Source organism: Scophthalmus maximus, chromosome 5, assembly GCF_022379125.1.
Source record: "Scophthalmus maximus strain ysfricsl-2021 chromosome 5, ASM2237912v1, whole genome shotgun sequence".
NCBI classification, from domain to species: domain Eukaryota; kingdom Metazoa; phylum Chordata; class Actinopteri; order Pleuronectiformes; family Scophthalmidae; genus Scophthalmus; species Scophthalmus maximus.
In genome coordinates, this window is record NC_061519.1 from 21,592,041 (window position 1) to 21,619,009 (window position 26,969).

At 41.3% G+C, this 26,969-nt stretch overlaps 1 protein-coding gene across 1 annotated transcript; it reads right to left on the minus strand.

Annotated features, from left to right (window-relative positions):
• On the minus strand, positions 1-25,893 carry prkci (protein kinase C, iota). Its single transcript, XM_035633138.2, has 18 exons — positions 25,331-25,893; positions 18,394-18,515; positions 15,725-15,814; positions 13,641-13,691; positions 13,082-13,167; positions 12,578-12,715; positions 12,367-12,418; positions 10,854-10,909; positions 9,711-9,887; positions 8,577-8,674; positions 7,535-7,621; positions 7,314-7,449; positions 7,083-7,170; positions 4,781-4,906; positions 4,236-4,315; positions 3,748-3,837; positions 1,946-2,061; positions 1-1,852 (listed from the first exon to the last, which is right to left on the minus strand). Exons 1-18 carry the CDS (start codon positions 25,411-25,413, stop codon positions 1,765-1,767), a joined length of 1,764 nt encoding a protein of 587 aa, XP_035489031.1. The 5' UTR covers positions 25,414-25,893; the 3' UTR covers positions 1-1,764.
• Between the last annotated feature and the right edge of the window lie 1,076 nt (positions 25,894-26,969).

The window sequence follows — 26,969 nt, forward strand, 5'->3', positions numbered from 1 at the left end:
GAGAGAAATAAAATGTTTATTTTACTGTCTGTTTTTTTTTCTTCTTATCTTTGCACACTAATAATAAAGTTCAGTTGAGTCCTGTGGGTAGTAAACACCTCCAAAAAACAACAAATACAACAAATTGTGTTTCCATTGGGTTCACCCAGTAACATATTGGAATCAATGTAGTGATACAAAATGAAAATAATAATCAAAATGAAAATCTGATTCACAAAAAAACCAAAACAAAAAATGCAGAAGTAACATGTGTAACAGATGAATGAGTTCCTCCGGTCAACACATGAGCCCAAAAATATTTTCCAAGTAGAGAGACGCTTCGACTGGAGGAGAGTCTGAGGGTTCACGCCCCATCGCTTAGTGTCGGGGGGCAGAGTTCGGCCCTCAAAGCTTTTATATGATTTAAGGTTTTACGCAATCTAATGAACCATGGGTTAGATATGGTAAAAAATTGGAGAACAGCAGACACAGATGACCACAACCGCACCGTGTCATGGCTTTTCTAACTGAGCTCCTTTCAACTATCACTTAGTGTTTTTGATTTACAATAAAAAGACATACATGGAATGGAGTACAAAAAAAGATAACAGACCATAACTTTTCAGAAAGGCATAGTATTAAAAATGAGCAAAAAAAAGAATATATAAATTCTATGACTTTAGGACAGCACATCTTTCATATATATACTGTACCTTCTAATATGTACCAGCAAGACATTTTTCAAAAAAAATTGCTTTTCTTTTGGTCCTGTGTGAATGTATATTTAACGTATGGTCTTGCGCAGGAAAAATTAAACCTGTTCTCCAGCGTTCAGGTATCGTGTGCTTCTCTTCCAGCCCATCTCCTGGTATCGTGAGCTCCGTCATTCACAGTTTTGAGAGTTAAAACTCATTTGTTAGTGTTAGTTGGATACTGCCGTTTAAGTTCCTTCATTCCGGGAGAAGGGGACTTAGAAGCAGACTCCCTCCATTTTTCCAGATGTCGAACATTCATCTATACAGCAAAGCCTGAACCCTTTCATTTTGGTTCTCCTAACACTCAGAACAACACATACAATGGCTGCTATGTTGTTGAATAAAACATGAAAAAAATATATAGATTTTTGTCTTTTTCTTCCTTTTTTTGTTTTTAAATGCTAGTGTTATGATTCTGTTTCCTCTGCAGAAGAGATGTTGGGACAAAGCTGAATCCAAAATGACAATTTTGTTGTCAGTTTTGTCCAACTGTGGCTTGAAGCTAAAAAAAAGAAGAAAAAAAAGGCCTTGTCTAACATTTTTCCTCAATAGTAGTTTTATATATATTTATATATGTACACAAATAAAATGTGCATTGACAACACCCCACCAGCTGGAAGGAGAGGATGCTCAGTTCATCCATCTGGGGCCGGGCCTCCTCCCTCCCGCCCCAGTGTGTACAGCAACCTCGGAAGATCTTTGAGCCTCGTCGGCTCCCGATTAAAGAGGCCCCCGATGAGAAAATGGATATCAGTGCAGATTTATATGATATAAAAAATAATAAAGATAAGAGGGTAGACTTAAGGGCAAGTGGTTACGAATGGCAGAGTGTGAGACTGGTTTTGGCAAATAAGCGTTCTAACTGTGCATGTGCGGCCCTCGAACAGAAGGTTGATGTCGTCCATTTGTCTTGTAACCATGCAGCTTTAAAGACACCGAGACACCACGTAACGTGTGCATGTGTGGGTGTGTGTGTGTGTGAGTGGGTGTGTGGGTGGGTGGGTACGAGCACAGGCGTCACACGTCCCCCTCACACACATTCCTCCGCCGACATCAGGAGCGGGTTGATGTACTCGAAGCCTTCAAATTCAGACTGGTCGATCTTCCGGACCACGTCGCTGCAAAAAGAACAAAAAATAGTAAAATCACAAAGTGTCACATTAAAACCATAATAGAATGAACGAGGGGAGACGATGAAACCGGGAACTCACTCGTCGTCGGGCGTGAGCTGGATGGGTTCGTTGGTGAACTGGGCGTCGAAGTTGTCCAGTCCGAATTCCCCTGAGATGTTGGGCTTGAACGGAGGAACAACCTGCTTCTGCTCCAGCTGAAATAACAACAAGGGCATCAGACGGGAACACAACAGGCTTTTCATTGAGAACATGTGATCCTCCTGAGTATTTACACTGAGAGCTAATAAAGACCTGTGACCATTATTTAGATAATCCAAAGAAAATTGGTCTGCAAGCCGATGGTAGAGGTTACAGTATTGCACACTATAAATTTCCTACATGTCTATGTAGAAGATAGATGTTTTATAAATCTCTATTAGAGCTGCAACAATTAGTAAATCAAATAGTTGATAATTGCTTTGATAAGAGATGAATCATTTCAGCTATTGCCAAAAAAAATTTATTAGGCCGGTCATTCTTTTAAAATGCATTGACACAAGCATAAAGACACTGTAACATTTCTTTGTCCACCCCTCCTTAGATTTATATTGTTTCCTTTTTAAAAAAAAATTTGCTGTAAAAGGATGAAAAATGAAGTGAAGATTTCACAGATATGACCAAACTAGACAATGATACAATCTACAAAGGCAAACGGAGGACAAGGACAAAACAGATACACAATCACTTGCAAACTCACAAAAGGAGACAGAAGGTGAGGTTGGGGGGGAGCAAATGTAGCAACAATAATATTCCATGTTTCCTGTTTGCATAAATAAATACTTGAGCTGAGAGACAGACTCCATCAACCTGTTTTTCTACCTCATACCTCTGAATTACATGTCCACACATTACTCCTCATGCAGGGCCAACATCTGCTCCCCCTGCAGGTCAACAGGTGCAATGCAGGGCAGACTTTTAGGCCAGTGTGTGTGTGTGTGTGTGTGTGTGTGTGTGTGTGGGTGTGTGTTTGGGGAGGGTGGGGGCTGGGGAGGTGTAAGCTGATTCCTCCAGACACTCTGACCTACTGCTGCGTCCCTGCACCAGACCAAACAGGGGAAAGAGTGGTCATGGTGATCCTTGGCAAGAGGCCCAGTCTGTCTTGTCTGTCTGTCTGTCTGTCATGTCACCATTTGTTAAGGTCATGTCTGTCTGCTGGAGATGAAACGTTCCCAGTCAATTAATACATAACTTTATAGGGATTCAACTGAATGTCTGGGTTTCTGCAGGTCCACAAAGTTACATTTAAGCCATGTTATTTATTATTTTCTGACATTAATGTACATTGATTCATTACTTGAATGAATAAATATTTTTCTCTAAACATACGTTACTCAAGCTTTGTGTCATCTACTCCTTTCACAAGGAACTTTAATTCCTTAAATAATGTCTTGGTGACTGTCAGTCAGTAATCTGTCTCCACTCAGTTCCTTTCCATCTCTGACTTCCTGTCTCAGATAGTCTGTTAGTCAGCCTGTCTGTTGCTGTCAGTTGTCAGTCAGTTTGTTTCTGTCCATCTGCTTTGCGCAACATCGCTAATAACCCTCATCTTCGACAGAGCGTCTACCAGCCTCGGGGCTGGAGAGAGAGATTGGGTGACCCCATGCATTTGGATTTGACCTTCTGCTGTCTGGTAGCATTTTTCTGTTTTTCTTTCTCTGCAGGATCGATTTTGCGGATCGATTTTGAACCTATTTGGCAACCGGCAGGCACTTGTTAATATTTCCTTCATTGGAAACCAGGAGGAAAATCATGAGGCAATTCAAGAAAAGGAGAAGGCGGAGAGAGAGAGAGAGAGAGAGAGAGAGAGAGAGAAAGAAAGAGAATCAAAATGAATCACTTACAAGGTCCCAATCGACGTTTCTGAAGAATGGATGGCCCATGATGTCGGCAAAGCCTGTCTGAGGGTGACAGCCTAGACGCTCCTTGGGATCCTGACATAGAGAGAGACGGAGAGAGAGGGTGAGAGGAGGGAGAGAGGTGGTGGGAATTAATGTTGGCGGAGACAGACGTCAGACGATGGGTAATAAAATGTGATGAAGGTGAGAAATTAGAGAATTTGCGAGATGGGTGGAAAAGAGGAGTTTGTTGAGTGGGAAAGTTACGAAAATGTATTAGGATAGGTGAAATGGTGGCAAGAGCCACATTGTGTGTGTGTGTGTGCGTGCGTGCGTGTGTGCGTGCGTGCGTGCGTGCGTGCGTGCGTGCGTGCGTGCGTGCGTGCGTGCGTGCGTGCGTGCGTGCGTGCTGACTCTGACTGAGGCCATAATTGAGGGCCAGCAGGAGCCAACACTGTTTAAGATTGATCCAGGCCCGTCTGACCCCTTCTTACCTTGTTGAGGAATCCCTTGAGGACGCTGGCGGCTTTGACTGACAACGAGCGGGGGATTCTGATCTGTTTTTCCAATATTACTGCAGGAGGAGAGAGGAAAAGGGGAAGAGGAGGGGGCGGCAGAAGAAGAAGAAGAGAGAGTGAGATAGATGGTCCCCTGAGGCTGAACTGACACTGCTGCAGTTATGAGCTCCATCCTGTGGGGTATCCTAACGCTGGACACAACACAGAGGAGCCTTTCAATGAAGTGTCAAAAGTTTTTGATAGGTGTTTTGAAATATGACTTGGTCTCAAAACGTGTCTGTTTTCCTGTATCTGCCTGCAAGTCTTGGATAAATGGCTATTAAGTGTTACCACTTGACAGACTATGTTGTCGACAGACAGAAACACATGTATTCACACATTTTCCCTGTCACAGATGGTACATGCCTGGTACTGAGAGAAGTCACCGTGAGAAAGGTGTCGATACAAAGGTGTCACATGCTTCCACAGAGCTGTTTTTTCCACCATCGGTTATAAATCTCAGCAGTGTATGTGTGCGTTACCTTGAAAGAGGTAGTCTTCTGTGTTCTGGTCCGGGTTGTCGGAGCTCCCAACGATGTCGAAGGGCGATCGGCCCGCCATCATCTCAAACATTAGCACGCCCAACGCCCACCAGTCCACGCTGAACCCTAAAGAGACACACACACAGACATTGTGTTTTAAATATTACATTTCTAAGAAGAAAGCAACACAGATAGACAAAGAAAGTTCAGCAGGATAAACAGCAGCGTTTTCGAAACGTAATTTATCCTGACAAGATGGGAGCGAGTGGTGGAGCGCGAAGTCTCGTGGGCCAAGCTCTGCACAGCCAAAGCAAATGAAATAAACTTGTTAACACAGTCTTGTCTGCTATGGTCTACCAAGCCCATCTAACTTGTTCTGCTGGCAGAGGAAGATGGAGTCACCAGCTCGCTCTGTGTGCCTGAAGAGAGGGACAATGGGGCACTTCCTCAGGGGCTATTCGGAAACCCTGTGAGAATCCGTGGCCAGGTGCATCACAAGAAGATAAATGTTAAATGCATGAAAATGCATCTGCAAACCAGATCCAAAATGAAACCCGTATCTGAACCCATTCTTAATAGCACAAAATATTTTCACTTTGGATGATGTAAAGAGTTTAATGTGATAATCGTCAACACTCAGCTTCAGCCTTCACCTTTCCAGTCAATTTATTGTTTTGTCGTCTTGTTGTTATTATTGAGTTTGTTTGAAATGGTAATCTATCTTAAAGAAATTCTGTAAATTGTGCAAATAAAAAATAAATTAACAATCAACCGGCTTGAATTTACCCAAAATAATTTCCTTTTATTAAAGTGTCTTTCGTGTCCTTCACTTTTTTTTTTAAAGTAAAGTCAAAAATCATAAATTTTGTTGTTGTACACTAAACAAATAAGTCTCAGAGTTAATTAAATCACCATCAGCTGGGCAGGAAGATCCAATGCAAAACTAAATTATGTCCTGTTAATCTTTATAGTAACCTTTAATTATGTGGCACTTTTTTAATGATGGTGACGAAATGTGCTGTACAGACATGATAGCAGATAAAAAGAAGGAAAATGAACACTGATGGCAGCACATAAGAAGAAAAAAAAATCTATAAACTAAAATAAACCCAAAAACTAATTAGAAACTGATCTATAGAAATAAGTCTTGAGTAAGGATTTTTTTTAAAGGGGACACTGAGGTCGATTGTCATTTATGAAATTAAGTGTCTCTTCAAGGTAAAAAAGAACAACTTTTTTTTAGTTTTTATTTTCTGTACAGGGACCATGGTGGCTCTAATTATTAGAGTGCATCAAAAAGGAATAAACGCCTATTGTGCCTTTTTCACGACAGTGAGCCAGCGTCTACAACAGTAGGACCCTGACACTGAAACAGCTGAAAGGAGTTCAGTCATTGTTACATTTTACTATTCACTCCTGTGCATTTTCTCCTGGGACAAGTCAAAATGTGTTGTTTTTTTGTGATGAAAGGCCTGTTGAACTCACATAAAAAAAAAAATGAGCTGAACATTGGTAAAAACACGATCCTTGAACAGTGGCACTGGTTGCTATGATACCAATTTTGGTAACCAGGGAGCTCTATTCTATTTTAATTGTCTTGTTTTTTTTATATGTCTGTGTATGTGCAGCACTCAGTTATGATATTTCAAAGAACATGTAACGACGCCTAAACTCTGAAAGATAAAGAGCTGTGAGATATTACACTGTGACACATACATGTTAGTCATTCAACATCAATTTCTTTGAGTATTATACTCTTTTAATGATAAATATATGAAATTATTTTATTACTTTTTATTGTACCAAGGACATAATGCGATTGGTTTGGTTTGGCTGTTTGTTAGAAGGATTACTTTATTGAGTTATGGATGGATTTGCATGAAATTTTCTCTGTCATAGTAACAGGTGATAACATTTTGGGAGGAGTTTTGGGAGGAGTCGGTCTGCCGCACTCCACCGTCACCAAAAAATGTAGGTCAGATGGAGATGGGAATACAAGATTTGGGTGAAACAGCACATAACAGGATTACTCAGTCTTTTTTTAAATCTTATTTTGGTGCATTTGCTCATTTTTAGCTTGTTTCTCATTTTTTATTCCTGTTTTCCTTTTAGGTTTCACACAATTTTACTCATTCTTTTATAGTATTTACATTTGTTTAAATATAACTTTAAAAAAAGAAAACCCAGGTAATGCCCCACCGTACAAACATAATTGCAAGCAGCGTCTCAGATATTATATTCTGTTTCACAGAAACTCATCAGATAGCATTTCTGGTAAGTGCTTGTGTGTTGCAACTCTCACCGTAATCCTCTCCTCGGAGTATTTCGGGGGCGATGTAATTAGGGGTACCGCAGAAAGTGCTCGTTGTATCGCCTGGTCTCAAGCCCTCCTGCAAAAAAACAAAAAAGATTATCAGATGTGAGTCTTCTCAGAGGACTGTAAACTGACACTTCTGCAGCTTTGCAGGTGCTTTTGTCTAAAGTGCATGATGATATCATGAGAGCCGCCAGTAAAACCCAAAGCAAACCACACCTTGCACATGCCATAGTCTGTAAGTTTGATGTGTCCCTCTGAGTCAAGCAGCACATTGTCCAGTTTCAGATCTCTGTAGATGATTCCCCGCTCGTGGAGGTAGTTGAGAGCAAGACTAATCTCTGCTGAGTAGAATCTGAAATGGAGAATGGAATTTTTTTTTTCATGCGTACAAAAAAGACACCACGATCCATCAGTCTTGTTCTTTTGAATGATTCTACCTGGCGTGTTCCTCTGGTAGTTTCCTTTGTCTCTGCATGTGGAACATGAGATCTCCACCATTCACATATTCAATAACAAAGAAGAGTCTGTGAAAGAAGAAAATGTAAGACTGAGTTCACCTTTTCACTTGAATGCATAATATTTTTTACAAACTCACACAAAACATCTTATGACAGAAGTGTTGATAGTGTAATTTGATTAAGGAGATATGTACAAAATGCTGTCAATCTAATTTCTTTATGTTCAGTTTGGGTTTTCCTTAATCTATATCACATCTTGTATTTTATGGATTCTCTTGAGTTCTTCTCATCAGTTTGAATTTGGAAAAAGGTGATGTCATGTACTTATATCTAGCATTTAGGATTCATCATCATAATCACAATGACAGTTGTGGTTGGTTGCTTTTGCTGCTTGGACTTCCATTTCCCTTAGTAAATCCTAAAAATTAGATCAAGTTTCCAGGGGCTTTCACCACGACTGGTATCTTCCTATAACCTCAAACAAACTCTTCCCCAGACCTCAACAAAATGTGCTGTTAATGTTAACCACCAGAGAAGTGGGTGAGAAACACATACGTCATTTTGTTTTTTTGATGCAGGGATAAACTGAAGTAGCTGTTTTGATATTTGGGAAGGACTTCTCTCAGCAATAAGGTATAGGTAAATGAAAAATACATTTTCTAAGTTTGCCCCTGAGTTAATTGTTCATTTATCTAATGTTACATGACAAATGTATCAAAACCATTCCCTTTAATCTTCCTGTAGAACATTAATTTATGATGGCTCGTCTTGAACTCTATGGTGGTTACATAAACGTATCCAGTCAAATGTGATTTGCGTTGAAGCGCCATCACCTAAAACCACAGCAGACCGATAGCTAGATAGCAGAGCAGTATTGAAGAGTGTAAAAACTTTGTTTACATTTCCAAAGAATTTAGTCGAGTTCTAATTGATTATCTGATTGTTTTCCCACATTCTTGCATTTTTTTTCCAAAGCCTTGTAATAAACCACGTGACTCTCACAGGGGGAAAATGCTATCACCTGCTTTCTGTCTGGAAGCAGGAGTGGAGGCCAACCAGGAAGGGATGATTAGAGGCCTGCTCAAAGACGTGCTTTTCCGTTTGGACCCAGTCGATGTCCTGGAAGAAAAACACACACAAAGACACATTCAAACGTCAATCAGAGACCATACTGACATAGTACCCTTGAAATTATAAAAGCTGAATTAGCACAGAGCTCGATCGACCGCGCCACAAAGCGTGAGGTTTGCTCGTGTACGACGTGTGGCGGCGGCAGCAGAAAAGGGCTGAGCCAGTAGAAGCAGCTGCGGGTCCCTATTGATGGCTGCATGACAAGATGTCTGGACACAGATGCCGCTAACGCTGATAGGGCAGGGACAGCGGCCATTCATCGACAGGCACTTTTGAATTTGTCAATCACGCTAAGTGCATCTAATCAAGGTTAACTACTCCCCATTTGCCGCAGGCTGTGCCTCTGCGGGTGTTCACCTAGATCAATTTTTTTGATGACATGATGGTTTATCTACACCTTCTCAGAAAGACTGACGGCCGCGGAGAGAAGCGACAGCTCAACTCAAAGTGTTTGAGACAAGACTCACAATCATTTGAGACCAATTTTCACCGTGCGATGAATAACAGCTTGCATCGATCGTGCTAACTGCATTAATTATTCAGGGGAGTGACATAAGACTGATGACTACACTGTTAACTAACCTCCTCACATCTCAACAGACGCATCTGTCGTGTTCTTTTCATACAGTAGACTTGCAGTTTCTTATGTGGATAAACATAAAGGAGATGGTTGATCAAACCAAATTATTAAACTGGTATGTACCCAGTCACTTATTTCACTGTACAAGCCGAAATAAGTAAGATAAAAAAATCTAAAGCTGAAGTGATTAGTCGATTTGTTGCTCAACATACATGTGAACTTACTTTAAAAGATAGTGATAATTGAAGCAAGATTTTTAAGAGAAGAGAAACTCATTTTCTTTTTTTCTACCATTATTTTTTATTTGTGTTCTATGTTTAAGACTTTACATTTTGTCTTTACTTGCACAGGGCACCTATGCAAAAGGGGCTGAACTGCTTCCACTGCATTGTTATTATTATTATTATTTTTTTTTTAAAGCTGTTTACTACTATTCTGGTTTACCTCGTCGTCGTTGACCAGCTCCTTCTTGACCACCTTCATGGCGTAGATGCGCTCGGTTTTCTTCAGCTGCACAAGCAGCACCTTGGCGTAGCTGCCTCGGCCGATCACCCTCAGCAGATCGAAATCCGCCAGGCCCAGGCTCGAGGGCGATTTCCCCGTGTCTCTACTGCTCCGCGCCTGGGGGGCAGTTACGGGAGGGAGTTGGCATCATACAAACGGTAAACAACGTAAGGTGATGAACACAAAGTGAACCCAGTGACAGTTTGTCACGCACCATTTAAGTCCGTCAATTTTTCTCGACATAATTTTTTCCGTCGAACAACCAATACAACTGGTGATTTGGTTTGGGCAAGAGGGTGATTTCCTTTGGGTTATTTTGTAAATGAGGTTTAAACTGCTCCCAGCAACACTTCTTGAAAAATAAATCTTCGTAATGACTTTCTTGTCTTTATAAAACACCATTATGCTGCCTCCATTAGACGAGGCACTCGCTGTATTACAATCCTACTTCTCTGTAAACTACCACCTTCACCATTTGCTCATCCATCCTCCGCTCTTACCACCTCTCTTGTAATCTGTTCTGTAGTGAACCGTCTTCTTCTAGCTATCCATCCAACCTCCCTCCACATGACAAACGCCTTCCCCAGAGTCAACCGTGGAACTGCAGATAAGATCATTTGGCCTGCTCTCTTTTATCTCTGTCTATCTGTGTCCGACTCGATCCATTCTTTATCCATCTCCAGCTCTCCTGCTCCGCTCAACAAACCCCCCACCCCAGCCCCCAAACTACATCCTGGGCCATTAATCAGTCTCTGGTGTTAAGAGCTTTGATAAAAGGCTACTTTATTAGCTCCACCAAAGGAAATCAATATCCACAGCACTGCAAAAGTGCCTGAGCCTGTGTGCTCTCTATATCACACGTCCACAGCAGGTGGAAGAACCATCACCCAAATGTACGTCAAAACAAAACAAGCAGACCAAAAAAAAAAATAAACTGCTTCCAATTACAGGTGTTGTTATTCACCTTCTCACACAAACAGCAACATTTCTATAACACACACACACACATGCATATCCATCTAGTCGACATGACAGGTTGACAGATTGTGAGTCATACATCAAGTTTGAAAAGATTTCTCTCACCTCTTTCTCCTCGCCGTCGTAAGTCAAGCTCTCTCTGGAGTCTTTATTAGGGGGGCCTGGGAGACGAAGGGAGAACGTGACAGACAGAGTGACAGACAGAAGGAGAGGGGGAGGCAGGAGAGAGGGGAAAAAAATAGAAGAGATGAGAGAGGAAGGAGAGAAAGTAGGTGAGAGACAGTCAGATGCTTTCTTCACAGCCTCGCAGTGCCAGAGTAATTGCTCTCTACTTGGTTAGACGAGAAAATATCCTTTTCGTATCCAGCCACATAACAAAACCAGAATATTTAAAAATAACAAAAACAACATTACAGTGACTTTTTTGTGATAGATGCAGAGCGGACATACAACTTTGTGGATTGTTATACACGATTAGTCTCCTCACACAACCACCAAATTAAGTTTATGCATTGTTTAAGTCGATTTTAGCCTAAATTCATTTAAAAACAAGCTTTTGCAAAAGATATTTGCACACCGGTGGTTCCATGATTGGATCTACGCAGGTGGCCCCTGAGCATCGAGAGGAAGCTTCACCCTCCTCAACAACAACAGCAACAATGATCCTAATCTCTCTCTTTCATTCCAGTCAGACTCTCGACCGCCTGACTGGACTTAAGTCTGTTGCAGCAGGTGAAACCAAACTCAGCTGACCAACGTGTAGTCTGGGCGGAACAAAGCTAACCCCAGAAGCCAACTTTCTTGGGCTTAAGTTGATTTATTTTTTAAAGATAAGAGGGATAATCTATTTTTCACTTCAAAAGGGGGAAATTAACAATAAATACGTTCGACTAACAAGTTTTATCTGTGTAGCAAAAGTCAGATATTTCTCTGTGCCCGTGCTCCATTGTTGTTAAAAAATGATTGAAAACACATCAGTGAGTAGAACCTTTGGGTGACATGATCCCTAATTGGGGCACTTATTTCCTTTCCCCCTGGCTTTCCCATAAATCATACCACTGCTGTAAATACTCTACTAGCACTCAACATCACCTGAAATATTTATTTCAGTTTGAATGACATCTGCTGCAAACTATTATGCCTGGCTGTTTTTTGTCCTTTTATTTAGAAAGTATGTTGGTTTCGTGTTTGTAAAAATTTAACAGTTTAAAAAAGGAACAAAGCAGCTTGATTGTTAGAGCAACAGACAAGCTGGAAAAGCTGAAAAGAACAGAGAGATGTAGATGTTGGTCTTTTCGTTGAATTTGTTTACAAAAAACAACATTGCAGGCTTGGTTTTTAGTATCGGTGGTTTAAAGCTGCAGGCAATAAATCAAATTAAAGTCTTCTAATCAAAAAGCATTTGAGAGATTAAAAAATGTGAGAGTAAATAAAAAGTAAAAAATGTGCACTGATGTTTCAGGAGTGCATACATTTGGTGTTTCCAACCCATCTTTACATTTCAATGTGTTTGAGTGATTTAAATTTTTAGAAATAATACTACCAAAGTGCGTGTGTGTGTGTGTGTGTGTGTGTGTGTGTGTGTGTGTGTGTGTGTGTGTGTGTGTGTGTGTGTAACCTGGCTGTTCAGATTGGTCTAACGATTGTTGGCCTCCTGGCATGATTGGCTCCTAGACAACAACAACAACAACAACAACAATCACCATTTAGCGTAATCAACACAGAAACTGAATATAATCTTGTTGAATATTTGTACGAGAGACGAATGGTAACAAGCCACTTTCGCCCCGTCGAGCTAATGAGTAAGACGTTAGTCACACAGGTCTCACCTGGATCATCGGTCTGCCACACTCCACCGTCACCAGTTTATGGCACTTCTTGTGCACCAGCAGTTTGCAATTGATGCATTTGTAGCCTTGTCTACCCAGACCCCAGATTCTGTCTGTGCAGATGGCACAATGTGCTCGCTGCTCAGGGGGAAAGAACGGAGAACAGTCATCATCCCAAACAGGAACATTCAAGGTGACGCTACAGAGACTATTGCCTCAGCAATATTCACTCCTGCTGGTTTACAATAAAAATTCACCACCAATCCATCTTATTCCATAAATCCATACAAGGATAAATTATTACAGGGCAGCGTTTGTCTCATTCTCCTTTGACACAGCAGATATTTTCACCATTACAATAATTCAGCAGTGAAAAATGTAACATATGAAAAATACATAACTTTAAATATAAAGAATTAAAAATATTTAAAGCTAAGAACGCACAAGTGAAGGACCTTTAAGTGCAAAAAAGACTGTGGAACAAAACTAAGAGTCACGTCTCACCCTGTTGAAGCGTTTGGCTTGAAAGGCGTGACCACTGGCATAGTAGAGCTTCCTCCAGCGCCGCGCTCCACGCCGATATATGGACTCTAAAGAGAGGAGAGAGGAAAACCAGAGCTTCACCTGTGTGTATGCATTTGTGTTATTGTTAAAAAATAAAAACTATGTTGGGTGATAAATTCTTTTACACCATCCATGACGTAAATTATTTCATTTAAAATTAAACATTTGACACCAGCACATTTAACACCATTTATTTTTTACTTGTTTCTGTACTTCACTGTTTATTTCTTTATACAACTATAAGTATTAAAAAAAAAAAATTCCCCGCAGGTTTTCAAAGGCTGATATTCAACCCTGGGCTTTGAAATTACTTCTTAAATCATTTCACAAACTCAAAAAAAATTCATTGATTTGAGCCCAAAGATTTCAACCATAGCCATTTTTTAAATTCCCCTGGATAAAGACATTTGTTGAATGGCTAATTATTTTAAAAAAAGTATATTAAATGTAGGTGCAGCTGTAAAAAAATAGGTAAAACTATACAGATAATTGAACTCACTGTCTTCTCCTGGACAGGGCATGCCAGGTTTCTCTGGTATACATGGGAACACTGAGGAAGGAGGAAAAAAAGAAAAGAAATGGGCACTGTGAGATTTAGAAAGTCTGCATTTCTTTAATTCATCTGAGGCCCGGCGAGTCTGACAGAAATCATGTGAGACTGTTTGTATGTAGCCTCTCGTCTTCCTCTCATGACGGCAGTCATGAGAGGAAGACAACATACATCAAAGACAACATACATCAAACCTGTGCCTGGAGGGCTTCATGACGACACGACGATGACACTCATGTTGGTTTTAGGACATTGCAAACATGTTTGCGTGCAAAATACAAATAAATGGGAAAAGAAGCCAGTCGATTATTTGTGTGTGTGTGTGTGTGTGTGTGTGTGTGTGTGTGTGTGTGTGTGCAGAAGAAAGAGACAGTGAGCTAGACTGGGGGCAGGGTGAGTCACAGACGAGGCATGTGCTCCAGCCGACAAGCTCGTTAACGAGCAGACCTAGCGACCCCCCCGCGGCACCATCACACCGTCACATCCTCTCCTCCACCCCCTCCTCCATTCCTCCTCTGCCATCTCCCTGGCATCCAGCATGCACTGTACTCTTGACCCCACAACCTCTGATGTGATTAAAACTTTACATTAACCACACAGCCTCCGTCCGGACAACCCCCAGGTTACACGCTCAGACACACACACACGGCCTGTCAATCAACTGCTTATACACAGCTCCAGATCCCCCCCACCATCAAAGTTCGCCTTGACCTGTAATTCGTGAAGTTGCACAACTATTTGTCAAATGAGCTATGCTCAGACAGGGAAGTGAACTCGCTCAAGGCCAAATTGACAAATGTCAACAGAGGAAATCATGTTGTTTTCACAGGTCAGTGCAGCATTAACCAAATGTTTTGATGCTTCCTCCTCGTTGTGCGCCGCATCTCGTCGTCCGAGTTCACATGTTCATGCAGACAGAGGTGAAAAGGGATAAGAACTTAGAAACAAACAGCAATAACTCATTATTACAAGCAGAGACTTTTTCACTGATGACGAACTGAATCGAAAAATGTAATTTGCATTTTTGTGGCCTGAGATAATGTCAGAAAAAGAGAAGAAAAAATAAGTAATAAACCAACAGACAGAAAACAGTTCCAGACAGAGTAAACAAAATCTAAATGTCTTTTACACTGTCTTGATCAGGCTTCTAGGAACTATACTAGAATTTGTTTATAATTACCAATACTCACTTTCTGCATTGAGGGTAATATAAGGTTTTTTAAATTATTCATAAGCTTAAACTGTTGCAGCCATTCCTTTAAATAAACTATTTCTCTGAGCATTATTAAACTTTTTTAACTAAAACTCAAGTTAAAGCTGGGAATAACTCACAAAATTGATTTTTTAAATCTTTTTTATATCTAAATGTACATTACAAAAAGGAAAAGAAAATTGTAGGTTTTTCACAGAGTCCAAGGAATATAAATCATTTTCCCAAACACTTTTCTAAATACTTGTATTTGTAAAACACATTTACAAAAAAAATATATTTACAAATAGTAAATGTATTTTAGACATTCATTTCTAGCACTGGCAGGCGGTTAACTGATCAGAAGTCAAGCTGTGTCCTAACTGTCTGGATGATCTGTGTTGGAACTGCTCCCAGTTGTGATCCTGGGCCTGAGGAGCACCAGACGAAATATATACGGGTAAAGCAGCAACCGAGCCAAAGTCCTTATAGGTAAGTCCAACATCGGTAGAAACTGTCATGTCATGTCATGTCATCAAATGTGCTATTGTGTCAGTGCAACAACACAACCAGCTCCCTATTTTCCCTGTTGGGCCATCTTTTGCATGGCAGACTTTTCTATACAGGACTCTTAAAGTAGTGTGTCTCCTCCCTCATAACGTCCGAGTAGAGCAAACAGTCACAGATAACAGGCTTCTCATATGGCTTCTCTTACCGTCTAAACACCTGGACTGAATCAACGTCTTACCGGCAACAGTGGGCAAGAACATCCTGTGAGTCACACCCTGAAACTGAACAATATCATGTTATAAATAAAGTCGGCGTGAAAAAGCAGCAGGCTCACCGTGTATAATGAGCTCAGAGTCTTTGTTGATTTCGTAGAGACGCAGCGCTTCCTCCAGCTCCAGCTGAGACGACACTGTACAGGGGTCACCTAGCAGTGGAGAGACAGACTGTGTGTTATTCACCACGTTTAGATAGAAGAAACCAGGTTCCTAGGAGAAATCTGGGAGTTTTTTGTTTTTTTACATTGTTTTTCAAAACCTTAAATCAATCAAATTAGATGTTGTTTTTATGGAGCCAAATCATAGTCATATTTGTACTAGTCATCTGTCAAGTGTACTAGTTAGATATGAGACTATAGCCATAAGACAGTATATTTATTTAGGTTAATCCTTTGCAGTACAATTAGCAACTATTTTGATAATGGTTTAATGTTTATTTATCTTTGTTTTATTAAACAAAAATGTCTGATAATTACTAGTTCAAGCTGCTTAAATGTATTTGATGCTTATATAATAAAATATAATAATCAACAAAATAATTCATAATGAAAAGATTTATCAGTAGTAGAATCCAAGAAGTTTTTTTATTTTGTTTTACCTTAATTTAATCAAGTTGTTTTCAGAATGGCTACTAAACCAAGCCTGTATAACAATATGTTAAAACCCCTGCTAAATGAAAGCAGGCTTCTCATTTACATGACATTTGAGAGATCAAGTTACTGTAGAAAGTTGTAGAAGGTTAATGAAAGCACAGAATGACAAGACTAGCAATAACAAAGGAAAGACAATTAAGAGGTTCCAAAAAACTGTAATTTCCAGCTACCAGGGCAAAAGGTTGCGGGTGTAAACAGTGAGTTATACAGTACGGCAGCATGACATTCAAAAACCCCTCTGTCTAACCACTGCAGGTATGGTATGAATTGCATAACGTGAACTTTAATTAAATACTGAAAGAAAGCGCGTGGGTGTGAGCGAACGCATAGGTGACTGCGGTAGAGGCTGCCATTTGAAACTGTTTTCTTTTAATTGCGCAGCTCTATATTTACATGGCGATCAATCTATAGCGGCATGGAAAGTGAACCTTGTGGAGTTACCCGACGTTTAGGTGGGACATTTTTCTTTTAATATGGTCAGTGGTGAGTTACAGCATGTCCTGACTCCTGCATGCTCTACCCTGATGCCACAGAAGGTTCTGTAATTGTTCTGGTTGGTGTGAATGTGTCTGACTTGGAAAATCTCCTACTGCTTTCATCAAATGTGAAAGGCAAACTCGGCTATTTTCATGTCTGAAAACAGCTTAAGGTAGCCTTGTCTTCTCAGACAAGGCTACCTTAAGAGAGCATCATGATCTGGGGCTGCTTTGCTGCGTCTGGGCCCGCGATCATCATAGGGAAAAAAAATTCCCATGTCAGCGTGGCTGCAGAGCTCAGAAGAAACTGGGTGATGCAGCAGCAGGACAATGAGATAATAAACATGTAGGTAACCGTACTACAGATTAAGCCGGTCAGAGCCCAGATCTTAACTCAGTAAGGATGAAGTTCCTGTGAGAATAATGGTCCAAAATTCTCCTGAATGTACAAAAAGGCTTCAACCAGTTTCAAATCAAAGAGTGCACTTAATTTCTCCACCAGCACCTTGAATGTTTGATGGGCGTGTTCCACAAAGACATGAAAGATTGTAATTGTTTGCGTGTTATCAGCATAGGCACATTGTGCTTGTCTACACTTGCGACTTAGATGAAGATCAGATTACATTTTAGGACCAGTTGGAGCAGAAAACCAAGTGATTGCAAAGTGTACACAAACACATTCTTGCCACTTAAGGGATATAATTTAAAGAAAAAAACAGATTGCAGAGCTGATTATTTCCTCATCATAAAGCGGCAGAAAAAGGTATAGAGTAACCCACGTGGAGAGGCATTGTGTAGATGATGTCGAGATCGAGAAATAGATTGAGAATAGAAACTATGACACAAAGTGAAAGTTTAACATTACGCTGCTGAAGGTTAACATTCTGTACAGATGTTCTATCATAGAAAACACAAACACTTGTTTCCAAAGATCAGTTTTAAACCCAAAGATACTTAGTTTACAATCATATAGAGTTACATTTCTATTCCAAGGCCTAAAACAAGCAAATTCTAGGGTTTTTTTCTTTGAAAGAAATACATTTTTAATTGATTATTAAAATCAATGCCGACAGATTTTCTTTTAATTAACCATCAATTATTCCATTAATTGATAGTCTAAGCTAAGGCTGGTTATTGGCTGGTCATCTGGCCGACAACAAGCACTGGAGTGGAAGCTGTCTCTCATACTCAGACAACTTCATTACACCCATCAAGCAGCTTTTCTTTCTCAGACAGGCTAATGACTACAGTGACTGTATGTGGGTGGCGACCAGTGCGAGCTGATCTGAGTCTAATGAGTTTGGGCAGAATGACCTTATCCTGAGCAGAGCGATGCGACGGCTCCATCTTTCCTATGACACTGTTTCTGCCGCCTGACGAACTGGCTGACAACAAGGAATTGGGTGGGGGGGGTGGGCTCAACAAAATTCAGCCCATGCCTTTAAGTGATGAAGTGGTGAAACTTGGTTTTCGGTTTACCATTTACGTTTTTTTCCTGTCGTCTGCATTTCGTAAGAACACCAGCTGCTCGGGCTGGTCTCTACTGCCTCCCTCTGAAGTACAGGTGGAAAGAAATAGTGAAGCATAAGGGAGTCATACCTTCCTCGTCGATCCACTTCATGGTGAAGAGCTGGTCGTTGTCCATGGAGCACATGTCCCGCACCTCCCCGTACAGACCCTCATATGAGATGGATGGTTCGAAATGGGTGATCATGATGTCCCTGCAAAAACAAACAAATAAGTGTATTTGACTTTCACATAGATATGATTAGTATGATCGATAAAAAACAAAAACTGCAAATATTCACAGTTTTCAGGCTAGAAGTGATTTTTGTTAAAAAAAATAAGGTGAATAACATTGTATCAGTTTTAAAAAATCCTTTTCTGTCATCTCACAAAATTAATGAACTCAAACAATTAAACAAAAATGCATTTTCCATATTTTATTTGAAAATTAAGTCACAATCTTAAAACACCCAAACATACCAATTAAATATTTTTTCTATGACTGAAACTGGTAATTAGAGAGAATAGTGAAAAATGCCCATTATTTTCCCAGATGGCGTCTTCAAAATTGCTCTTTTGTCCAAGCAACTGTCGAAACAAAAGATAGTCAAGTTACAATTTTTTTAACACGGAAAAAAAGCTGGAAAATCCTCACATTTGAGAAGTTGAAAGCTGAAAACAATTGGTATCATAATTTGATGACTGATTAATTTGCTGATTAATAATGCACTAATCATTACTTTTCCAAGTTAAAAAAAAAAACACTCCCTCCTTCCTTCCCTTTTATGGATGTCTTTTAAGAAAAACTCGCCACAATTTTGATTGGAGAGAAGAAAAGAGGTGAGAGAGCATAATTTTCTTTCCTCAAACACTGCTGTGTGAGAGTCACAGTCTCGCAAGTCTGTCACATTTGTGTGCATTCATCTGTACAGCGGGATTGCGGGTGTGAAAAAAAAGGATGGAAAAGAGGGACACACACACACACACACACACACACACACACACACACACACACACACACACACACACACACACACACACACACACACACACACACACACACACACACACACACACACACACACACACACACACACACACACACACACACACACACACACACACACACACACACACACACAAAAAGAGAATGAATCATGGGATATTGTGACCACTGTGGTTAAGGCCCACTGTCCACCACTGCACTCCATTACTTCCCTGAAAAATATAAAAAAAATTCTTAGCACTTGGCTCACCACCCTTAATCAACAGGTATATCACTCACTGCCTCATCAGCTCGCACAGACATGAACACAAACACACTCACATCACGGTGAGACATGGGGATAAGGAGCAAAACGAAGATCATCGAGCCCTGTGGAGGGGATCATCTGTCCTTTCATAGCAGCAGGATTGATGTCGCCTGCTTCCAGCCCTGTGGCCAGCCTTGATGGTGTTTACAACCCCAAGGTGGGGGGGATGGAGATTGTGGACTAGAGCTTTTACAGGTCTACAGGCGACAGGAGTCTGACCTCAGGCGTCAGGATCAAGTGCGGGGAGGCTAAAACGAGGAGAGCACGACAAACAGACAGGAGTTAAATGGAAATAAAGAGGGGGTGATGCATAGTAGCCGCCCCGCCAGCCGGGGATAGACCCACGCAAGGACAAACACCTCTTACTCCCTTTACTGCCATCATCGAAGGTGGACCCCGGTTTTCATCAACTTGAGAGCTTGATGGAAAGATGATAAAATGCCAACACATGGAGTAAACAATACACACCTTCGAGGCCACCTACTCCACAAGTCCAAGGACGGTGCATAGTGTGTAAGGTCACTGTGGGGTTAAGTCCTTGCCAAGGGCAAACACACATAAACATACACTAGGACTGTGATTTATGAATGTTGAGCATCTGAAGAGTGCAGCTTCCTCACGGCTACTTGACATTAAAGCTGTCGGCAACTCAAGAATGAAGAGGGCTTTCTGAGCCAGAATATACGGACACAAAGCTCAGACTGGTGCCTACTCCTCTGTCCCTCCCTCTATTTTCTCACCCCCCATCCTGCTGGTGTTAATCATTGGCTGTGAGAGGAGGAGGATGAGGAGGAGTGGGGGCTGGCAACAACACTCCTACAGTCTGAGCTCTCCTGTAGGACCAACATTGCAGCTCAACTTCCTCCTAAAGCCCTGATAACATCAGAAGTGCATGGCTTGAACACACACACAGACAGACGAACACACACAGTGACTGTCGATGAACCAGGAAGTATATTCATGCCAGCAGGTGACTTTAATGGTGTCACGTGTATCCCGAGCTGTGGGTTTTCATTACACACGGTTTCTATGCTGTAGTTAAAGTTAGGCCACGACTCAGCTGCCTCAAACAACCGTGACACAGATACGGCTCACAGATACAGATGCAGCTAAAATAGAAACAGAGGGAGACTATGTGATATCAACACAGTGAGAGCATGAATGAAAAATACCTTAAAACCATATTTTTTTTTACTGTCTGAAACTGTAGTTTAGAGATTTTTCAAATATAAGAAATTCAATAAAATAAAGATCTGTTAACTTCTGAAGTCACGGGTCATTGTACGGACTAAATTAGTTTGATATAAATCAAAAGAGACATAAAAACATAGTATTCTTAATATTGGCTGAGCTCAAGTGACCTTAAGTGAGTTGAAAACAGTATTTCCCCACCCGGCTTGGTTTGATTAGTCATTACTGCATTTTAAACCCATTTACCCACAATTTGCCAATAAATTCCTCTGAAACATAATTTTAAAAAAACAGTGGCCTGTAGTGACAAATGAAAGCCATCTTTGGGATTCCTCAGGGTGACTAAACCAAAAGGATTGTGCTGCTTATCAATGGTGAGTAACAGGGAGGAAGCGGCATTCCTCACAGACCTGGCATTCCTCCGCTCTGCACCGTCCTACAGTACAGCTAAATTAAAGGAGGAGGAGGAGGAAATGGAGGGGGGTGTAGGCCTGTGCCCCTGGCGTCTTAACTGCTGTGAGTACAACTCTCAAGCCCCATCTGCCCAGCATGAAACCATTCGTCACTGGCGAGCACTCGAGCAGAAAGAAGGGTCAGGGTGCCTCTCTAGGCTTCCATGAGCACCGAGGACCATCCATCTCTCTGACAGTGCTGCCTCGGCTGTGCCCCACGCAAACACCTTCACGCAACCTACGTGCACACACTGAGAGAAGAATCACACGTTAACACAGATGCACACCGATATAAAATCAGAAATGCATATGCTGAAGTTTAAAAAAAGGAAGAAATAAAAACACCCGCAGCTCTACTGGTCCAGACTGCAGGATGCTGCGGTCTCATGCAACTCAGTCCACCTGTCGTGCCGAACAGGAGGGAGCCTCGAGCACAATACGACCAATCAAGCACACCCCCGCTGAGTGTGGGGACAAGGTCACTCATTCAACAACAGACAGACACGTGTGTGTGCACAAACATTTGTGCCGTGTTACACACAATGATGTGTAAAGGCTGCAACGCAGACAATCCAATACATTACATGCATGTTAGCAGCTGCCGAGAGTGAGTGACACGTTAACTATATAATCATGAGTGGAGATGTGTGCTGTTGGACTACGGGCAGAGGGTGTATCACACTGTGGTTCAGTGCCTGAGGGGCTTTCAGAGCAAAAGTAAACTGTAAGAGAAGGAATGCTTCCCGTGCTATAAACAAAGCAAAGCCTTCCAGTCCTGATGTAAATGGCAAAGTCTTTGAAAAAAGCAGAGCAGCTCCTTTTCAAAAAAGACCAAAATAACTGAACTGCTCCATCGAGCCGGTGTAATCCCATTTTCCTGCCAAACAACATGCCTTTACACAGGAATCCTGAAGTCGATCTGGCACACAAGAAGCCCTGTGTTAGTCGGCGTTGGCAAATATGAAAACTTATTTATCTTTTCTAGCCTGACATGGTGACACTCTGGCAGTGACAAACAGAAATGTGTCAGGGGTGTGGGGGGGGGTCCAAGACAAGCTCCAGTGTACACAGCTCAGTTTTGTGTAAGATATAATTTGGGCTGGTAAAGTCGTCTTTAGAAATAGGCTTGCAAAAAAAAAGTTCTACATTTGCATGACAACACTGACAGCAAGGGGCTGCGATAAGCCAAGTGGCAGAAGATTCTTCATAGTGGAAAGATACTTGGTTCAACTCATCAGCAAACACAGAAGATGCACTTAAGGATTAAGCCTCTTGTCCAAGGACACATCGCCCTGTGGACTGGGAGAGGGGGTCGAACCACGGTCGGCGACGTCTCTACCTCCTGACCCACAGCCGCCCTAAACTTCTGTCCAAAGCTGACAGAAACGCTTCATTACGAATATTTCTTAGGTTTTTAAACTATTCATTGGCAAAAATATGTTATCTCAACACATCTTCTGGATCTCTGGGATGGACAACTGTTACTGTGTACTGACATTTTCTAGACTAATTGATTAAATGATAAAATAAAAAAATCTCTCAAAGTGATTGTTAGTTTCAGTCCTACTACACTTTGCTACACACATTACGCTCTACTTTTACGTTTCAGTCCATCTCCTGCCACGGAAAAGTGAGTCAGCATCAAGGTCAAGTGGTCAGTGCATTTTGCAGTCTTCTCTATTGAACGGCAGTCTGAATGAGAACAACGTGAAGACGAGCTAGTGACAGACTGGGGACTGCTACAGGCTGACACCAGTGTGCTGACGCTGGCACAAACTCACAACAGACATGCAAATTGAAGTCTCAATAAGAGTGAACAGAGTGAAGTCATGATTGAAGTCAGTCAAGTCTGATTCAATCTGATATCTGCAGATTGTTCAGGTTGAAATTATGTTGTAAGACACCCAAATAGTTCTCTCACGTCTTGCATCAAGAATCTAAACAACCAAACAAATAATTCCATCAAGTTATTTAACTGATAACCACATTGAAACCCACATGAATGACATGTTAATTAGGGCTGCATTTAACATTTTGTATAATTAAAATTAATTGTGTGATTGAATTGTTAAGCCTGTCAAAACAAATATCCCCCCCAAAAAAATAACAATCACAACTTTGCAGAGCTTAGAGTGACATCTGTGAATGTTTTGTTTCACTTGACGTATTACTTAAACGAATAATCAATTATCAGAATGGTTTCAAATTAGTTTCTGATGATCAACATATTAAATTGGTTAAATTGTTTCAGCTCTAACAATACATTAGTTAGTCACTGTTTGTGGACATGTCTGACGTGCTTTTGAGGCTTTAGAGCGTTGTGAGTGTTTTAGGTTTATTAAAAACATGTATTGTTAAATTATGTAATAACAGTAAGGAAACAAGAGATGACATGAGGCTTCTATCTATTCCTTTAGTACCATACTAATATATTGATTCAGTGCATCACTAACCCATCTTACTCCCACTCCCAAGACGACATTGACGAGATCCGGTCTTGATGCAACACAATAGCCATACGATCGAGACCATTCTTTTCCTTTCACTTTTTTGCCAACATGGCTGAGATTCCTCAGCAGCCACCTCATAAATACTTCACATGCTTTGTTTAGTAGGATGACATCTAACGATCAACACACATTACCCAGTTCCTGAGGTGTGTCACAGAGCCAGTGAGAAATGCAACAGGTATGGGCCGAGGTGACTAGTTGCACTACATGTTTTTCAAGTTGGCTGAGCTCCAATCGCTGGCTCCATCAAACAGAGACAGTGGGACAGGGTGTGCCATTTAGAAACAAGTGGGTGAACAATGATTTCCATCGCCACGTCCAAGTGTGGAACTAAAATAACTCAACTGGCTCTGCCAGGCTGGATGGTAATCGCTGACTCTTATTAGGCACAACAAAGAACTTAAAGCACTGGCAGTTCCATAACAAGTGCCGGGATGGATAGTACCCTGTAATTTATCGTTTATAATAGTCATTGTTTATGATCTCATACAGGTAGTGTGACAAAGTCATTTTCCCCTTCAAATGTGAATGTACACATTACGTCATGGTTATGTGCCGGAGACATTTCAGCTGGAGCTGAAACTACTACTTAATTAATGGATTAGTTGCTCAACAGAAACTAAATCAGAGGCAGCAATTCATTAAACTGATAATTGATTGAAGTGTTTGATGGGGTAAAACCATAAAAAGCCAAATATTTCCAAGATCAAGCTTCTCAAATGTGCTAATTTGATTTCCTCTATTCTATACTGTAGTCGTTTCTGTATGTTTACATTTTGGATTGTTGGTTGAACAAAAAAACGCCGTTTGGACACTTTGAGACTTAGAGAACATGAACATTCTCACACGTACTTTTGAATGCGTTTATCATAGTCATTTCTGTAGATGTAGCATGTGAGATACTTCAGAAAGTAACTGGAAGATTAATAGATAATGAAAAGTAAGGGTTGGTTGCTGCAGTCAAATGTGGTGCACGGGTTTGTTGTGCTAAAGTTAACACTTCAGAATGCTACATTACAATTTCACGTCTTCAGTCACTGAGAAGTTATTGACAACAAGGCTCTGATTGATACTCTTATCTGCCCATCCCCTTTATGACATAACAGCAATCTTTCAGCAAATGTTTACTTGCCAAAACTGGCAGCCTGCAAATCAGTGGTAGTCTTAACGATAAGAGCAGTTGGTCGCATCATCAAACTGAGCTAGTTGTTGACAGATACCCACCATGCTAGCCGCCGCTAGCAACACTGCTAGCTCGCCCAACAACTGCTGTTGACTTGAGTTGAATCCACCTCACGAGTTCGCCAACAAGCTGGCGCGTTTTTTGAAAAAGTAACAAAGATAGTTTGGCTTTAAACTGACCATGTGTGCAGGTGAGTTCCACCTGTCCGACAGTCTGCCTGGTCAAGTTTACCCCAAACATGGTACCCAATGTTAGCATGCCGCTAGCTGACTTTGCTAATGTTAGCCAACTGCTCTGCCACATTCACGAGTGTAAAAAACCGCCACGAACCGGTTCACTAACAGCGCCGACTGGACACCGGACGGGGCGGTGGCTTCTTACCCCTTGTAATAGGCTTTCACCCGGACTTGGTGGGAATTCTCGCCGGGGTGGGACATGGTGCTGTCCCGCAACGTCGGCATCATAAGCTCGGTCGCGGTCGGTCCGACTCGCCGATGCCTTCCTTCCTTCCTCCCCCTTCACTCTTCAGGCAGTGTGCTTGTTGTAACAACGCCCAGATACTTCGGTTTTTATAGTCCGTCGACACCGCGAGCAAACGACGAGGAGAGCGACGCCGAAAACGAAGAGTTTGCCCTTTTTTTTGACAAACAAAAATGACATGTAAAGTAAAGGAAAACTTGCGGGCTCCGCCAAACAACTCCCTACTGCAGAGGCCTAACGACAGACGAGTCCATTGTCGGAATGTCCGGGGTGGCGCATAACTTGCTGTACATATACAAACATGTACACACGTCAAATAAGCATTACTTTAAAACGTTCACATGCGCAGCCTCACATAATTAATAGTTGACAAAGTGCTACAAACCAATATGACACGATTAACGTGTCATTAAAGTTAAATGTTCCCCTCGCCCAGCTTCCCCCGGCCGTACCAACGCAACATTTTAGCGTGTGTAAGTGATGCATTCACGTCCAAACATCTGAGCTCGGACATCCCTAAACCCCCCTGGAGATACGACGCGCATTCAAGTCCTCTGGTTCGTGAATAACAACAACTTTGGCCAGCAACAAAGCAGAACGCATTATTTAATTAATTGCATCATAGCCCTTCAAATTTTTTAATGAGCAGAGAGAGAGAGAGAGAGAGGGAGATTGAAAAAAATACAATATTATTATAGCTAAATGACAAAGTAGTTACAATTCGACCACATCCTCCCCCTAAGCCAGCCTTGATATTAAAATGCTGCTTATGTTAAAGCATCAATAATAATAATAATAATAATAATATTAATCCTACAATATAATATAGACCCAAAAAAGTCGATTGTCTTTTCATTCTCATTTTGGCGCAATCACTATTGCACATGACCAATATTTTGAATGAAAGTCTACCAGTATATTTTGACTGGTATGGCTTCTTTTTTTTCTTAAGCGAACGACTTCCTCCGCCACGTCTTCTTATTTACAGTTGACGTCGATTCCTTTTTCAGAGAAAACAGCCACTGGAATAAATACTATATGGTTGCTGCTGCATTTCAGAGTCGCCAGTGGTTTGAATCTTAACGTTTAAGTCCCCTGTCGCATCCTTTTTGTTTTTGGCAGCCCGACGACTCCCTCTCGACGCGTATCCTTCGAGATTAACATTGACAACCTTACACTTTAATGCACATTGGAAAACACTGTAGAAAAACACATTGTAAGCCGCCAGACCTCTGCGGGACTGTCCGCGCAGCGCATGTGGAAGGTCCTCCCGCACTGCGAGCGGTGCTGTGTCCGGGCTTTTTTTTTCTCTCCATTCATCGTCTGCTGTGCACGATCTGATTTTTTAAATATATATATATATATATATATTTTTTTTTTAAATCTCCATTTTAGACAGCATTGACGCATCAGTGGGCTTCTTGACTGGGACAATGTGCCGGCGTATGGTCAGTTCCTGATGGCCCGAGTCTCTCACCACCAGGCAGGTACCGCCGACAAGAGGTGAATGGTTGTGCATGCATTGAAACGCGACAATTTA